The following is a 17,411-nucleotide window of genomic DNA, read 5'->3' as shown; positions in this document are numbered from 1 at the left end:
AAGGACAAACAATATAAACAGAAAACCTCACTGCAAAGTTACAAAACTGGAATCAAAATTCTCGCGAACCCTGGGTTAGCTTAATCGGGCTTAGAACAACCCGTTCCTGATGATTTTTGCTCTACCAGAACTAAAGGAAAAGCACACCCAATCGCCCTGTCAGAGCTAAATAAACCAATCGAAATCCATTAGGTAAGCGTGGGAAACCGTGTCAACGAAATAAGCGCGGGTAAACGTCCAACCGCTGACAAGTGCTTGAAAGCATGTAGGTGTCGGTAAGCGCGTGGAAGGGTGTAACTTTTGGTATGCGCTGGCGCTTGTAACGCTGTGCTGGCAATTAAACTCCGTTAAAAATTAATTTATAAAAATAAACTGTTAAAGTGAAAGTGTTCTAAAAACTGTTTCCGTTATAGGTCGATGACCTGTTAATGTTGAATTCGACCTGGTTACAAGGTGATCGTAAAACCACATGATAAACCTAAAAAGCAAATTTAAACTGTAGATGCTTTTGAATTAGGGTTTATAAACTTGATTAACGTTTTCACTGGAGGGCTATAAGACAAAAGCATTCCCCTCCTGGGTAGCAACTATTACTTTCCATGTTTATAAGAAGCAACTTTCGTTCAGCAGAAAGTAGTTGTCATGGTTAAAAGTAGGCAAGATTAAAACTATATAAATCAATAATAGGGATGAACGCGTTTTAAGCTTTTAACCGAATTTCCCATTACAACTGTCAATAACCTCGTCACCCAGACCATAGTTCGCTAATTAACTGGGTGAAAACCCTGTATAGTCATACTGAAAGCTGTATTCTGAATAATGGATGGGCAAGTAATTTTTTTGAAATTCAAAGAGGTGTTAGGCAAGGCTGCCCGCTCTCACCTTATTTATTTATCCTATCGGCAGAGGTGCTGGCCACGGCAATTAAGAAAAATACTAATATAAAGGGAATCTCTGTAAATAATGTGGAAATTAAGTTAAGTCAGTATGCCGATGACACAACACTTATATTAGACGGGTCACGTGAATCTCTCCTTTCATCCCTTGCAATACTTGACGATTTCAGCAAAGTCTCTGGCCTCAGACTCAATGATAAGAAAACGGAAACTCTATGGATTGGCGCAAGTATTGGAAGTGATAAAATTCTGTTATCAGGAAAAGAGCTTAAATGGCCAAAAGACAAAGTAAAATTCCTAGGTCTATGGATTTCATCAGATCCCGAACTATCTGCCTCTTTAAACTACAATGAGAAACTTGAAAAAATGAAAGAAATCCTGAGATGCTGGAAATACCGCCGACTCACATTGTTAGGGAAAATCACTGTTATCAAATCACTAGTGGTCTCCCAATTGGTTTATCTACTCTCGCCTCTTCGCTCAAACTACAGGGTTTTAAAAGAAATAAATGATTTACTCTACACTTTTCTATGGAATGGTAAAGGCGACAAGATAAAACGGAAGGTAATGATCAATGATTTCGGTGGTGGTGGCCTAAAAATGATTGATATTAGTTCCTTCAATAAATCCCTCAAAACCACATGGATTAAAAAATATTTAGATAACAACAATAAGGAAAAATGGAAAATCTTTTTTGATATAACCCTAAAAGAATATGGCTCTCAAGACTTTTTTTCCTACAACCTCAACGTTAGAGACACCTTATCGACAATAACAGCTTCGGATGCCTTTTTAAAAGAACTATTAGGAATCTAGGCGGAAGTTAACTTTGAACCTGAAATAACATCGAAAGATCACTTTCTGGATCAACAACTTTGGCATAACTCCCTAATAAAGATAGCCAACAAAACAGTTTTTTTTAAAAATTGGTTCACCAAGGGAATAACTCGGGTGAAACATCTTTTAGGACCGGACAACAACTTTCTCTCGTTAAATGATTTCCGCTGTAAGTATGAAATAGACCCTCGCCCTCTCAGCTTCTACGGATTAATATCGGCTGTAAAGTCTCTTCGGACTGATTCTAATTTTCAAGATTTTTTTTTTTTTTTTTTTTTTGTAATTTTTATTTTTTTTCAACATTTTGGGTTATAATACATACAATACAACACAAGACATAACACTAGTTACAATACTTACAATACGTCATAACTACAATAGATTACATACAACAAATTATAATTACTAATCGTAACCTAATTATACCTAAAGAATATACAATGCGTTGTTTACAATAGTGCAGCTACCCAAATACAGAAAAAAAAAAAAAAAAAAAAGAAAGTAAGTTAGTGACATGCTGAGAAGGAGAAATTACAAATTAAGCTCAACTATTATTAAGAGATGGCATTAGTTTTTCCCACTTTTTGTAATGTTTATAAAGTTGGTTATTTTTGGTAGCTATTTTTTTTTCAATGTAATAAACGGTTTTTGTCTTTGCTAAAAATATTGTTAATGTTGGTTTAATTTTATTTAATTTACATTTATAAATAAAAAACTTTCCTAGCAGTATCAAGTGATTCAGGATAATAAAGTCTTCGTTGTTGTTGAACACTCCAAACAATATATTTTCAAATGTCAAAGTGTCCAAAGATACATTCTGGTTTGAAAGCCAAGAAGAAAAAGCCCGCCAGAAGTCTTTTGTTGTATCACAATAAAAGAGCAAATGTTCGAGGGACTCGACCTCTTTCAAACAAAAGGTGCACATTGGTGATTCAATCATTTTAAAACGGAATAACCTCTCATTTGTGAAAATTATATCGTTTAATAATTTATATTGGAACTCTCTAATTTTTGTTTCAAGTGTGACAGTGAATGGTAAAGAATAAATTTTTTTCCAGTCTTCTATAACCTCTGGATATTTGTCCTTCAACTTCCTTTTGGCGGTTGGAGGAGTTTGTTTCTTTGTTTTAAATCCTTTATACAAAAGTTTTGAAGAGGCTTTTAACAGATCCGATTTGGTTTCGTCGATATAAATATACACTGTATCCAAATGCTGTTGAGGATATAGTTGCTGATGTTGAATATGTGATTCTTTGATAATTAATCTCCATTCTTTTGGTATGGCATCTACAATTCCTATTAATTTGAAGTACTGGATTGGAGATAGATTCGCTTCCAACACTTTAGGGCTTTCAAGAAATTTACCCGTATCGGATAACAAGTCACCAATTTTAACAATTCCTTTAGTAAACAAATGTTTTTCAAAAAGAGATTTTCCGTGTATCACAATATTCCTATTATTCCAAATAATTTGGTCTACAACATCCTCATAGGTGGCTACCTTGGATTTCTTTAAATTACGAAATGCCTCTAGACACTCTTTGTAGAATATTGGAAGATGAACCGGTAGTTTACTAGTTTCAAAATCACAGAACAGGATGAGTTTTCCACCTATATTTCCAAAAAAGAAATCATCTAAAATAGTTTTCCAAGTGCTGTTGCTCTCTCCTAGATACTTTTTTAAGATCATCACTCTTTGAGCCGATATCATGGATTCAATATCAAGCATTTTTAGTCCTCCATTTTCAATATCATTGATAAGCGCGGTCCGTTTAATTTTATCGTTACCTTTCCAAATGAAACCGAAAATCAGTCTGTTTATCTCCTTGACAAGATCGTTTGATATTGAGATTGCAGTCGCTTTACTCAAAAATTTTGGAATAATGAAGGTCTTAACTATTTGAATCTTACCAATCAGGGTAAGACCCCTCCACTTCCACATACTCAGCGTTTTTTTAATAGATTTGAATATTGAATCGAAGTTTGCTTTGTCTCGTGATGGTTTGTGATAGTCAAAAACGGTACCTAATATCTTGATTGATTTTCGCACTTTGTGAGTAAAGTCATTTTGTACTAGTTTATGTGGGCCGATACCAAAAACTTCTGTTTTATCGTCGTTAATTCGGAGACCAGAATGCAATGAAAAAACCTTTAAAGTTGTACAAAGTCGCGAATATGCATTTATGTCTTTTAGAAAACAAGTCATGTCATCTGCAAAAAGCGTGAGTTTGATCTCCACGTTTTTGACCACTATTCCTTGTATGGTTTTATCCTGCCTGATTTGACATGCGAGAACTTCCAAAGCTAAGATGAATAATAAAGGTGATAGAGGGTCACCTTGTCGTACACCACGATGGATACAGAAAAGATCTGTAGTAAAGCCGTTATTTAAGATACAGCTGGATATGTTTGTATAAAATGTTTTTACCCATTGTAAAAAATACGGTCCAAAATTGAATTTTTCCAATACTTTAAATAGATATGTATGGTCCAGAGAATCAAATGCCTTTTCAAAGTCAATTGCCATTAGAATACCTGTTGTATTTGTGAGTTTTGCCAATTCAAGTAAATCATCGATTGTTCTAACTGCATCAAATGTAGACCTTCCTTTGATAAAACCATTTTGATTATGGTGAATAAGTTCTGGCAGGATTGGCTCCAGCCTTCTAGCAAACGCTTTGGATGCAATTTTAACATCTACGTTGATCAGTGAGATAGGTCGCCAGTTCTTTATAAATCGTCTATCTTTATCTTTTTTCTCCAATAGGGTAATCATTGCCTGCTTTTGCGAAGTTGATAGTTGCCCGTGTTGGTGAGAGAAGTTTAGAGACTTTTCGAGATACTTTGCAACCACGTGCCAGAACGCCAAGTAAAATTCCACAGTTAAACCGTCACTTCCAGGTGTTTTGTTTTTCGGAAATGTCTTCAATGCTTCGTACAGTTCGGATCTAGTAAGTTGTTTATCTAAAGTCATTTTCTCTTCATCAGACAATTTTTTAGTATCCACTTCATTAAGGAAACGATCAATTGAATTCTCACCTAAATTATACGAGTCTCTATCATAGAGTTTTTCATAGAAATCATGAATCTCTTTCATTATTTCTTTTGGGTCTGTTATATATGAATCATTATCCACGGATAATTTCCGTATACATGTCTTTTTCTTTTTAGCACTTTCTAAATTTAAAAAATACTTGCTATTCTTTTCGCCCTCTTCATACCAACTCACCCGAGATCTTATGATTGCTCCTTGTGTTATATAATCATAATGGCGTTCGTATTCTGATTTGAGAACTTCTAAATCGCAGAGATTTTCAGCACTTGGGTGTTCGTCACATTTTCGCTGACACTCTTTTAATCTAATTTCCAAATTTACCAGCTCTGACCTTCTCTCTTTTGCTTTCTTCTTACTATAACCAATCGTTTCATAGCGTATTTTATATTTTAAATAATCCCAGGTAACCCGCGGGTCTTCGATTTCTCTACTTTCGTCTACCCATTCACCGATTTTGTTTCTAATTAGGTCTACATATTCTTTATCTTCTGACAAACTTGCATTGAATTTCCAAAAAGACGGTCCATAGGTTGAGTTCTCTATACCATTAATGTACAACGTAATGGCGGAATGGTCAGATCTAATAGCAGGGATAATATCGACCTTATCAACCTCTTCCTGTATATTATTTGATATCAACCAATAATCTAACCGCCGTTGAATCATTGGAGTTTTCTGTCTCCAGGAGAAACGTTTTAATTTTGGGTTTCTGATTCTCCAGATGTCTATTAGGTCAAGAGAAAAACATAGATTTTCTATCTTTTTGGACGATTCTTTCAATTTTGGAGATCCTCCCGATCCATCCAAATCTGGGTCGCGAATAACATTAAAGTCACCACCTATTATTATTTTGCAATCAGTGTCAATTTCCAATTTGTCGAATTCGTTCTGTATTTCGTCGTAAAAAATGCATTGTTCGTTGGTCTTATTTGGCGCATAGATATTCAAAAATAAAAAAGATTGACCTTGAACAAGACCTTTTAGAATGATATACCGACCTAGATTATCTTGTTTACATACCTCAAATTTACAGTCAAGCCCTTCTTTGACTAGTGTTAAGACACCTCTGCTGTGTTCAGAACCATGACAAAAAAACAAGTCTCCTCTCCACTGGGATTTCCAGGTGTTTTCCACCTCGGATGTGCTGTAGGTCTCTTGTAGAAAAATTATATCAGCTTTATCCTTCATACACCAATGAAAAAGTGCTTTTCGTTTATCAAAAGATCTTATCCCCCGAACATTTAAGGATAGGATACCAAAATTTAAATTAAGTTTTGTAACTTTTTAAGGACATATTTAAGTGAAAAGGCGAGCAGTTGCAGAGAATGAGATAGTAATCTTTAGTAGATGAGCTAATGAAAAAATTTGCATGTCTCTTGAACAAAAGAAAGGTAAAACTAATTAATATTGAAAAGGAAAAAGAAACAAAAGAAAAACATTTATAACACCTACAACTACAATTGAACATGTATGTAAAACAGTAGCCAGCGATAAAAGCTGTTAATTGCGCTACTAATGGAATAGGTCTTGCACGCATTGCGCTAACTAGATGACACGCATGCAGCTCCATTTTTAAGAACAAGTGTGAATGAGGCTTACATGTTATGAATACCTAGATAGAGAGTTTATGTTCCAAAGAAATTAGAAGATTCGTATACCCTCAATAAAAAGTTTGTCCGGCTCTGATCTTTTGAAGAACGCCGATTTTCCGTCTTCTTTTGCTTTTTTGAACTTAGGCATTAATTCCTTTCTGCGGTCCACAATTTCTTTCGGAAGGTCTGGCGATATTCCGAAACCAGTTCCTTTCAGCTTTCTTGCACTTGACATGACTCGCTCTCTGTCGGAGTATCGCAAAAAACGTGCGATTATTGGTCTTGGTTTTTCTTGCGATGGGTCGCGCTTGCCAATGCGGTGCACTCGTTGATACTCAAAAGAATCCGCCTCGCTGATGTTAAGTTCCTTCTGTATAAAGCCAATTAACACCTCTTTGACATTTTCTTCTGAGAGGTGGAAAGATTCAGCAATGCCGTAGAAGCGAAGGTTTTCCCGTCTTTGATACACCTCCATATACAACTTCTCGTTTCTTAAGGCCTCGATCTTTCCCTTGAATTTGTTTTCGGTGTTTACTGTATTTTCTTGGATAGTTTGTTCCAGAAGCTTTACTTTCTTCTTTAAATTTTCTATCTCTGTATTTGCGAACGACATTCCTTCATCTAACACCTTCAGTTTTGTTGTGGCGTCCCTGCTGAAGCTTTCAAACTGCTCAGCTTTATCCTGTAACTTGTTAACCTTTCCATCGACCACTTTCACAAAACCCTCAAGGATGTCCAATTTCTTTTCCATGTTGTCTAACTTCTGCAGAACAAGGTCTAGCTTCGGCATTACAGAATTAGCCAACTCCACGGCAGCGGCGGTTTCGTCTTCTTCGCTCGATTGCACCGTGTCAGACATGTGCAACTTGACTTTGGCTTTCTTCTCCAACGGTGAAAGGGATTCTTCTTCCGACGAGTTGGATACACTTCTCCAAGTTGGCCCAGTTCTCTCTACATGAGTTTTTCGTCTGAACTTTTCTCCTTTTTCTGCCATGTAGAGGCCTCCATATACGAATTTTGAACGGAGCTAGCAAAAACACGTCTATACTCTACCCATGCTCGGCCCAATCCCCTCTAATTTTCAAGATTTACAGAACACCGACCACGAATATGAGCCACTTACAACAAGAATTTTGCAGGTCAAAAAAGCAACTACAATAATATATAAAAAACTGATTAGTAACAAGAGTTTAACCCCAGAGTCAAGTCAAAAGAAGTGGCTAGAGGATTGTGGCCTACCAATAAATGACAACATAAATTGGAATGCTGCCTATCTTTTAGCTAAAAAATGCACAAAGAGCACTAAGCTGATAGAGTTTCAGTTTAAATTCTTACATAGACGTGTACCAACCAATAACTTTTTATTTAGAATAGGTCTACAGGGCGATGAAAAGTGCAGTTTTTGTCACACCTCCTCTGAGTCAATAATTCATCTTTTTTGGTCATGCCGCGAAACATCTCACTTTTGGAATAAACTTACTGAATGGCTGAAAAACTTAAATTTACTTCCTAGAGATTATGCTTGACAAATATTACTGCTTGTGTCTGAGGCCAGATATCTCTCAATTTGCGCTTCTTATAAATTACTGCTTTCTCTTAGCACGATATCACATATGACTCGCTAAAACAAAAAATGATCATCCAAATCTTACGCTTTTCATATGCACACTAAAATTACAATATGAGATAGAAACAAAAAGTGGAGACACGAAGAAATGGAAACCTCTTACAGGATATATGAGGATTTAATTAATATTTTAGATTATATTTTCTGTAGGGTTATCTATCTCCTACCCATTAATCTATTTCTAATCTCCTGTCAGATGCATAACCCATTTTACTTTTAGTGTACCACATGCCTTTGGTCTGTTTTTTTATGTTTCTGTACTACAACCTCAAGCTGTAATGATAACTAGCTATTTTTCTTCTCAGTTTTTTTTTTCTTTGCCCCTTGTCGTCACTGTATTTCTTAATTGTGTAAGTCGTGTAACTGTATTTGTTAGTAATGTAAGTCGTTTAGTTATTGTAATTTAAATAGTGTAAATAATTAGAGCAATATAATGTAAATAGAGTTAGTGTTGTAAGTAAGCATTGGTTTCCCTTGTGTTATTGCAAATAAATAAATAAAAATATATATATATATATTTTCAAGAAAAAAAAAAAGTTCATAAAGGGAAATGGTTAAAAAAAAAAACCTGGCAAAGTTCTTTGTGTTGTTTTTGTCGTCTATTTTGGGGATTGACTCTGCACAAAACCTTGCAAAAACTGATGCAAAAGGTGGTTATGTATGCTCATATAACTAACCAGTGGAAGCATTGCGATGATGTAATTCATGCATAGTCAGTGAGCATAAAGATGTGCAGGGTCAAGGACCTTCCAACATAAATCTTAGCCTGATTGTTTGCTTCTTTGATGTTTACCGAGCTTTTTAACCATTCCTTCTATTAACTATGCGCAGACAGGTGAGGAGTATAAAGAAACCTTGAATGAAAGGCTGGCTGATTATTACGTGAAGGTTTTTCATCTCCTTTCAAATTTTAGTACAACTCCAGTTTACAGATATTTCGTTATTTTCACAGAAGTCATTGAATTCAAAGATAAAACAATTTCAGTTGTTAATTCAACCTTGAGAATTAATTTAAGCTTGACAAAAAGCTGTTCTTTATTTTCGGTGGCGGAAATCAAGTAAAATGCTGATGTTTTCTCCGCACATTTTTTTTTTTCTGTTTCCATTTTTAGTATCCCAGTCGCACAAAGTTCTCTCAGGCGCCAGGGGAAAGCTAGAGGTAAGAGAAAGCTTTGCCTCGCTGTAGGATTATGACTTTTTAGATTTAAAGGAGCTCAATCACAAAATTACCTTTACATTGAAGGAATTCTGGAAATAGTAGTTCAATAAGATAGCAAAACACCAAAGAGACAATAATAAAGTTAACCATAAAGGGACAAGGATGATTAAGAATGGAGAAGATAAACAAACGACGAACTTGAAAAAATTAGGCTAAATTTTTCAATTTGCGCAAACCGTGACATAGCTTCTTTAAAGAAGGCTTATCGCTGATGCACGCCTTGGAAACATTACGCCAGATAAGAATGTTGTTCGTAATCTGTCTCAGTGTAACCCATATTTGTTCTTGGAGGTTTACAATTAGTTTATTGTTGTTTTTGCTACCTTAGTGAACTACCATGAAATTCCTATAATAATACCACCGCCGCGAAAATAAGGATTACCTTAAATAAGCACCCCCCCCCCCCTCCCCCCTCTCCAAAAGAAAAGTAATTAAAAATCTTGCCGAAAATAAGCTCTGGCGGATACAAACCCATAGGCTTAAATCAAAAGATACGACTTCTGATTATATAAGCCCTGTTGAAGTGCTTCTTCATTTTTGGCTCAATGTAAAATTCCTTTCGATATTAAACACATTCACAAGTCTTTAATTCACATGTGAATAAGCTCACAAAGAAATCGTTTTGAACAAATATACGCCCAGAATTTTACGGTGTTATTTCAGGGAACTACTGATCCAGAGGTAGTAACTCAAATCCTTCATTCTCAATACTTGCTTGTAAATACTTGCTTATATAAAGGTGCTTAGTATTGATTAGTTTAACGCTGAGACGTAATTGTTTACCCTTAAGGACGTTCGCGCTAATTGTTTCTGCGCATCCTTACTACGCGCGCAAATTCGCACGCCACGTCATGCATGAGAGCGCGCGCTAAGTAATAAAACGAACAATGATAGGGCAGATGGCCATTGCTATAGCTTTGCCTGGATTTAACCATCTTGGACGGTCCGTGAGTGCTATTTTTCTGTTGATGGATCATTTTCTCTGCCGACTTTCTACGTTTAGCGAAAAAATGAAGAATTCTATCGACTAGAAGTTTGAATTTTTTGCAAAATGCACCATCGAATTCCGTTCTATTTAGCTCTTTGTTTATCTGTGCGACGGTTTCAAATGCCTCTTGAAGGGTTAAGTTTTGTGAAAACGTTAGTAACGTTTGGAATTATTTTCCCAGCAGACTCACTTCTACAAAATATGACTAAGATTGTTTGCCTCCACAGACTCACCTTGGATATTTTTAACTGTAAACCCCTGTAGACTATGCTGAATTAAGTACGCCAATTTTTCAAAATCAGGGTAGTTTTCCACACGCTTTATCTCTGAAACGAAGTCGGTGAACCCCATTTTTTTTTTCTTGTTTTGCATTTCTGACACAAGTAACTCATTATCTGACTGCAGTGAAAATTTAAAAAAAGCTATCGATTGGAAAATTTTCGGGCGAACGTCCTTAAAAGTCTTAAAAATTTCGTCTTGATTTTGTATAAACAGCGTCAGGAGACACTAATTGTGTGGTTACTATTGTCATTCTATTTTACAGAATCGAGTTCGTTCAAGAAAGACAAATAAATGAAACAGCGTGTTTATTTTCTACACGGTAAAAATATATAATTGTAATAGAATTGTATTTGTATATATGGATAAATAGAAAATTAAATTAAATTTCTCTATTTTTTATTGCTTCCAAACCTATTTTTCTTTCACGAATTTTGTTAATTTCAATCACAAAACAGCAAATAAAATAAGCACTGTTGTAGACCGCCTGTGTGAATGCTTACAGTGTCATTCATGAATATTCAGTGTTCTTGAAGGCAATTAAATTAATGTCGGGCTACTGCGAAATGTGTTGTTAAACAAAGATTTCAGTGAGTCGAGGATCTCCTCTCACCCCTGGATGTGTTTCAGATAATTTTGAATAATTGTCGGGATTCTGTCCTCAGTTTCCCAATAAGTAATTCAACAACCAGTAGGAAGAGAAAACATTTTCTCTGGCCTGATAAAATAATCATAGAAAAGGCAAGGCTCATCAGAGGTAGCCATGTCAACCATTAACAACAGTTTGCTGCTACTATTTTCATGGAATGGGGCGCCGGTCTATCGCATCGCAAACACCTGCAGTACGGTGACCGGGGGTAACACAACAGAAGTACAGTACTTGCACTCTTACGCCTGCAGTAAACTTTCCACCGCTGTGTCTTCACAAACAAACATAATATCCCTAATTAAAAACGTTGCCAGACGAGGAATAACGAGAAAACGTAATTGTCATCGGCTAGTCAACAGAACTCATCTACTTTCAGATGTTTCCACCACAATAATCCACAACTTTTTTCTTTCCAAAATCCCGACACAGTAAGCCGTAAATGTTCTAGCCAAGGGAGTTTTCTCTGCGCCTTTTGGGATAGCAACGTGTGAGATGTGCCCGTGGAATGGGTCTTAACACATGTGTCTTGCTTAATAGAATATCCGGATCAACCAACGCAATTATTAACACCCTGTCAATAACAATCAACAACTGTTACTAAAACGATTCCACTGTCGTAAAGGAAACCAAAATATGACTTACAAAGTGCTTTGAAGCTGTTAAACGGTATGAGTTAGGCAAGGAAGTGCTCTCAAATTGATCTCGAAATTCCGCCCGTGCTTGTTCTTCTCCTTGGTATTCTAGGTGAATGTCGTAAACAAGTTTCCTGGTGCGGTGCTTAAAGTATACCATAAGGGATACGACATTTCCTAAAATAAGGTTGCTTTATTTGCAAATAAGATCTAATGCTGTCCAATTTTGTCTGCCATATAGTGTTTATATTAACATTGTTTTTCGATCCATTAAAAAATATCTTAGTCATAACAAATTTATTTGTTTTCGTGGCGCCCATAAGTTCTCATTCTGTTTTCCAATTTGTTCAAATGAGATCTAATGCTACCCAATTTTCTCTGCCACATAGTTTTTATATTAATTTTGTTTTTTGATCTATTGAAAATATCCTAGTCGCAATAAACATATTTGTTTTCTTGACACCCATAAGTTATATTATTATACATTAAATAGTGATTTTTAAAACTGTTTCATTGGCCCCTGCTCACCGGATTCCAACGTGGGTGCACCAAATTACCTTGAAATTCCACTATTATTGGTTACGTTAGGGAAAAACGTTTTAATGGTCCCCAGTGTTGTGCGGAAAAGCATTATTTCCGAATTTTATGATAATATTGAGGAACCGCAGCTAGGTTGAATCATAGTCAAATTTAAAAATGTTCTCTCTCTCAGTAAAGGTATTTTAAAAACACAAGCTTTCGACTCCCTAAACAGCAGTTTTCAACGGGTTAAACGCAAATAAACAGTGTTCACCCGTTAAAGACTGCAGTTAAGGCAGACAAAAGTTTGAGTTTTTTAAAAGGTTATTAGCCAGAGAACGCTTAAATTTTTTTCAAATTTTAGTTTCAAACCAGGCCGTCAGTGTCCGTCCGATTCCGTCTGCGCGTCATCGACTTGTTTCAGTTCTTGTTCAGTTTGTCTTAGTTTCTTTACCTTCCTCTTTTCTCGTGCAACTCGAACCAGGATTTCTATTCCATATATGAGTGTCGCTAAGGCAATGATGAGAGCTGTGCCGGGATCAAACAGCCAGGCTTTTGCGCTCTGTTCCACGATGATTGTACTTAGAATAACGCCAACTGACATTCCCGCACCGCTAAGGGCGTCTATTGAGTCCGCTACCAGAGCGGAACTTTCCAGCTTTCGGGCTAAACACAACTTCACGCAGAACAGGAAGAAATACCCCAGACAACTGACAACAGACATGATCAGCAGTGCGGTGGGTTTGCGAGGCTCTTGGTCCAGTAGTATACATACGGCAGCGCGACCAATGACCAACGCTCCCGACACGATAAAACACACGGCGATGATGTTGCAAGCCTTCCATTCACGTTCGGTTTTTCCCTCGCCGTTTATTCCGTAGTAGAACCTCCATACTACAGATCCCGAGGATGTGATGGCCAACACGGCATCAAACGCTACCGCGAACGCTGAAGAACTGTCGGAGATCTGGGAAACGGCAAATGCACCAAGCCCAAGAATAAGAGTGAACACAATTGATAGAAGACAAACAATTATGGTCACTTTGCGCCACTTTTCTAGCATCTCATAGGAAGGCTGATTGTTCTTCTTGTCCTCGGCAGGCGGATCATCGTCGGATTCTAACAAGGCCTGTTTCTCACCCTTCCTTCTTGTCTCGTTAATTCCCAGCCTTTCTATAGACGAAGGGTCTGATTCTTCCATAACAAGGAGTCGATTTTGTCAACAACGTAGAGTTGTCAACCTATTTCCTTGTCTTAACTTAATCATTTCAATAAACTTAACTGTTTTATCTTGAATCAAACAATTCGAAAGCCGGTTTCTTTAATTGCACTGCTTCCTTCAAGCTCCGTCCTAATATATGCCAATTTAATTACAATGCACCTTCCTTTTTTATTCTAATGACCTGTCAGACGCGAAGACAAGGTGTAAAATAATTTTTTCGTTAACTCTGTCGTTGCACTAGGAATCGGGAGAGCTTGCTAGCCCTTTTAGAGTGGGACAAGCAAAGGAAATTCTCTGAGTTTCGATTGCGTGCCCTCTTTTCCGATCAAAAACGTCCCGTTTTATTCTGGTGCCTAGGAGCAGGTTGCTACCGAAAGTATGCTCAAATGAGATCCCAGCGTAGCATATTTTATGGGTAAAACGTCCATTTAACTCTCGCACGTATTAAAAGAAATAACAGTGTCGAAGTTTAGTGCCTTTACATTTGCTGAAGCCTAGGCGAAGTTCCCTTACGTCTCTCTACCTTGCACGCCTGTTAGAACGCCGTACTTCCGTGAGAGAACTGGTAGTTTTGACTACACGGCTTGGACAATTTTGTTCCTTTAGCGGCATTGTGTTTGGCGCTGCTATGGTAAACTGGGGATGAATTCTTCATTATTTTCGCTACAAAGCGAAGATTGAATAATACAATCACGTCTCTTGAATGGCCTGAATCGGTTAGTACGAGGTGACTGTTGTTCTGTTCTTTTGCTGGGAATAGTAAATTTCACTGAATATTCTTCGTTCATAGAACGAGAGATAAAAAAGAGCGAGTGAAGAAATACCCGCCGAGTGTTCGTGGGGCGTTTGTTTATGCTTGCATGATGAATTAATGAAGGAGAAGAACTGTTCGTAGCTTAAACATCAGCTAAATTGGTTGTTCGATACAAAAGAACACAAAAACAGTCATTAATTTCAAAGTCAACTCATTAAACATGCACCTGTTTGTTAAGCTGCTCCTCATTCAATTTAATCCGTCCAAAGAGCAACTCTTTTTGCATAAGTGTCGTCATTGCCAATAATTGCCTCCCTGGAGGTTTTCTTTAACGTTTTCCTGCATGTTTCGTCAAACTAACGCAGACTTTGGCAGGGAATTTTACAATACAGCGTGACGGGCCGGGCCTCAGATGTTGGAAGGCTGGATGACGCTTTACACCGGATAAAACGCTGTCCAGTCGATAAGTGTTAACAAAATAAACCACGCTATCCGCTGGATGGTGATTTATCCGGTGGAAATAAAAAGTTGTCCGAAAAAGAGCAAAAACCACAAACGATACGACCTTATAGAATTATGTGGGGAGTGGATAAAGGCATCTACAAATATTTAGTGTGAGGTCCGTGCTGGAGAAACTTTGGTCGAGTTCTTTATTTGCAGGTTTATGGACCGAGCCGCAAGCTCCATAGATCTGCAAAAAATGAACGAGGCCAATATTCTCCAATATGGACCGAACAAGCTAGTTCCATTAAGTATTTATTTTAATGGCTTTTTTTAATCTAGTGACAAATTGATGCGGCTCCGCGATGCATCCTCGGTGAACGCGCGGGCGAAAGTTGAACATTTATTTACGTTTCTCACTTTCCTTTTGTAAACATTTAACTTAAATTGTCCTCCAAACATGAAGGTAAAAAGATTTCTACTTAACAAAAAACTGTCGTATTTGTGCAACGACATGAAAAAGCAATTAGGCGAAATTAATTCACGAGTGGTCCGCATTGCAAACCTCGGACGGCTAAGCGAACCAATCAGAGTTCGCCTTTTCATCGCTAACCAGTTCAGCCATATAATGATAAAAAGTATCATTAGTAAAGATCTTCCCTAATAGCGTTTAATGTCACAGCTTAGTGTTGATCTCGTAGCACGTTAACGCATAAACACTGTTTCTTAGATTGCAAACAGCTACGTTACTTATAGTTTACGTATGTTTGTCGACAAACCTAATTCAATCACATGTATTCACTGTATATGAATGAAAAGAAAATACCAAATAATAACTAGGGTAAAATATTGAACATCAACATACACCTTATGACTAAATATTTTACATTTCGTAAAAAACCGTGCTGAGGGAGCTGCTATCTTCGTATAGGAAACGGAGGTACCGGTAGGTGAGGGGGTGGCAGAGTCAAAGCTCTGTGCCTTTGTCTTGGGAGTATTAAAAATACCCAGCTAAACTTGATCGTAGGCTTTCCCTAGCCTCAGACTTACAAATGATATCTTTCCGGGACAGGGAGTCTGTGTTGAATTCCTATGCATTCACTTCCCCCCCCCTCTCCCCCCCCCCCCCCCCCACACACACACACCCCGTCGAAATTGGTAAATACAGAAAGTAGTATAAGGGATCGTTCGAACATGGCGATGTGACTTGCCTCTTTAGGAAAAAGATAGGTAGACACCTTTCAGAAGCTATAGGAACCTTACCCATAAACGACGGCAACGGCGAGCCCAGGACGGCGCCTTTTAGAAAATGTATTTATATTTTACTTCAGAATTTCGCGGTTAGCTAAATTTATTCAGCGTATCGTCTGTATGAAAACTTGCCCAGTTCAATATGGGACGAATGCGTTCAGTTTCAACATAGTATGGTTTCAAGTAGAAATACGAAAAATTAGCCGTAGTGGTTCACATTCTCCAAAAAGCTTGGAAATTGGTCATTTCACGTTGTTGATTAGCAAAGAAACCACGAAATGTTCAATATACATAATACACGTGTAGATCCATTGTTTTGCTCATCAAGCTTTTTGTTTGGCGACGTTCTCGTTGCCGTTATTATCCTGTTTTGCGTCAGTCCCCATTTGCACCTAATATCAACAGACGTCCTGATGAAATGAAATAAAGAACTGAAACCATACAATAACTAATTGCATAAAAGAAGGGCTAAAAGTTTTATTACATAACTGAAAACTAAAAAAAAATGTTAACAAAAACACCAATGAAAATCAAAAATTAAAATACAAAAGCTCAATAAAAACAATCCGTTAGGCTTAGCCTGTTGACGTGGCTGAACACAGTTTTTGATACCCGTGTTTCATTCACCTTTTTCTCTAAAACCCTCGATCCTTTGGTCGCCAAAAATGGCAGCAATCAAGTTAACAACACAAACTTTGGTTTTTTGATAGTTAAGCTGACGTATGTGCCGTTGCCATGAATAAACACGCCTTTAAAATCGGTTTTGTTTATTTGCAGGAAGTCCAGTCATTAGATTTTCTTTATAATTTGCGTGCAACAAGCTTGTAACGATGCTCACAAGTTAACACCATTTTGATAATAATTTAAGAAAGATATCTTTATTTATCCCTTGTTGAAGGTTCACTGGAATATCCAAAATTTCCTTTGTTGAAGTTCAATATTTTTTTCAGCCACCTTAAAAATTTTACACCAACGCAACATGAATTACATGAATAATTACAGATAAGAAAGCTATTGTTAAAAGCCAAAAAATATATTTACAATGAAACAATGAAAATCAGGAATAAAAATACAAAAGGGATTAAAATATTTATCCTATTGGCTTAGCCAAATGAAGATTTTACACCGTTAATATGAAAGAAAATTTCAGGTGGAGCATGGTATGGTGGTACTGTTTTAAAGCAGCGACGAATTAAGGTTGGTTTCCACCAATGCGGAAGCATAGCAACATACACAGAAGCACTAAGGAGCTGCTAAGTAGCGCACTTTGTTAGGAAATGGTCCTAACGACAGACGTTAGTTATTTGCGAGTCAGTTGTTAGTCTTACCGAGGCCCCGTACACACTGTGCCGGAGAAGTTTGAAAACGCATCGAATATCCTCCGTCCACACTACACCGGAGAACTTTGAAAGCGCGACAATCGCCAGTCATTTCGGATATAGTGTGTTTG

The 17,411-nt window shown here is 37.1% G+C and overlaps 3 protein-coding genes across 7 annotated transcripts in view; 1 reads left to right on the top strand and 2 right to left on the bottom strand.

Moving 5' to 3' along the window:
- The window catches only part of LOC110066361 (uncharacterized), a 44,105-nt gene extending 33,131 nt beyond the window's left edge, over positions 1 to 10,974 (top strand). For 4 of the 5 annotated variants that reach the window (XM_089274677.1, XM_089274678.1, XM_089274675.1 and 1 more), the window contains 2 exons: positions 9,120 to 9,166; positions 10,759 to 10,974. In XM_089274677.1, the coding sequence (XP_089130803.1) occupies positions 9,120 to 9,166; positions 10,759 to 10,791 (80 nt within the window). In that variant the 3' untranslated portion in view covers positions 10,792 to 10,974. Of the gene's footprint in view, positions 1 to 413; positions 454 to 9,119; positions 9,167 to 10,758 lie in introns of all 5 variants that reach the window. The other variant, XR_016202338.1, reaches the window with a different exon arrangement.
- On the bottom strand, positions 4,892 to 7,424 carry LOC149102273 (uncharacterized). Its single transcript, XM_089274686.1, has one exon. The coding sequence runs from the start codon at positions 7,372 to 7,374 to the stop codon at positions 6,430 to 6,432; it is 945 nt and encodes a 314-aa protein (XP_089130812.1). The 5' UTR covers positions 7,375 to 7,424; the 3' UTR covers positions 4,892 to 6,429.
- A 973-nt stretch (positions 10,975 to 11,947) lies between the features above and the next one.
- Positions 11,948 to 14,165, bottom strand: LOC110066363 (transmembrane protein 163a-like). Its single transcript, XM_020773590.2, has one exon. The coding sequence runs from the start codon at positions 13,492 to 13,494 to the stop codon at positions 12,673 to 12,675; it is 822 nt and encodes a 273-aa protein (XP_020629249.1). The 5' UTR covers positions 13,495 to 14,165; the 3' UTR covers positions 11,948 to 12,672.
- Positions 14,166 to 17,411: the final 3,246 nt, after the last annotated feature.

The sequence above is a fragment of the Orbicella faveolata genome, unplaced genomic scaffold, assembly GCF_042242905.1.
Source record: "Orbicella faveolata isolate gen_17 unplaced genomic scaffold, um_ofav_v1 contig_36, whole genome shotgun sequence".
Taxonomy (NCBI): domain Eukaryota; kingdom Metazoa; phylum Cnidaria; class Anthozoa; order Scleractinia; family Merulinidae; genus Orbicella; species Orbicella faveolata.
Note: the sequence above shows the minus strand (reverse complement) of the source record. Positions and strands in the feature narration are given on the sequence as shown.

What these genes read in the sequence shown, in the direction of transcription:
- LOC149102273 (XM_089274686.1), bottom strand. Translation starts at nt 7,374, where the DNA reads ATGGCAGAAAAAGGAGAAAAGTTCAGACGAAAAACTCATGTAGAGAGA.
- LOC110066363 (XM_020773590.2), bottom strand. Translation starts at nt 13,494, where the DNA reads ATGGAAGAATCAGACCCTTCGTCTATAGAAAGGCTGGGAATTAACGAG.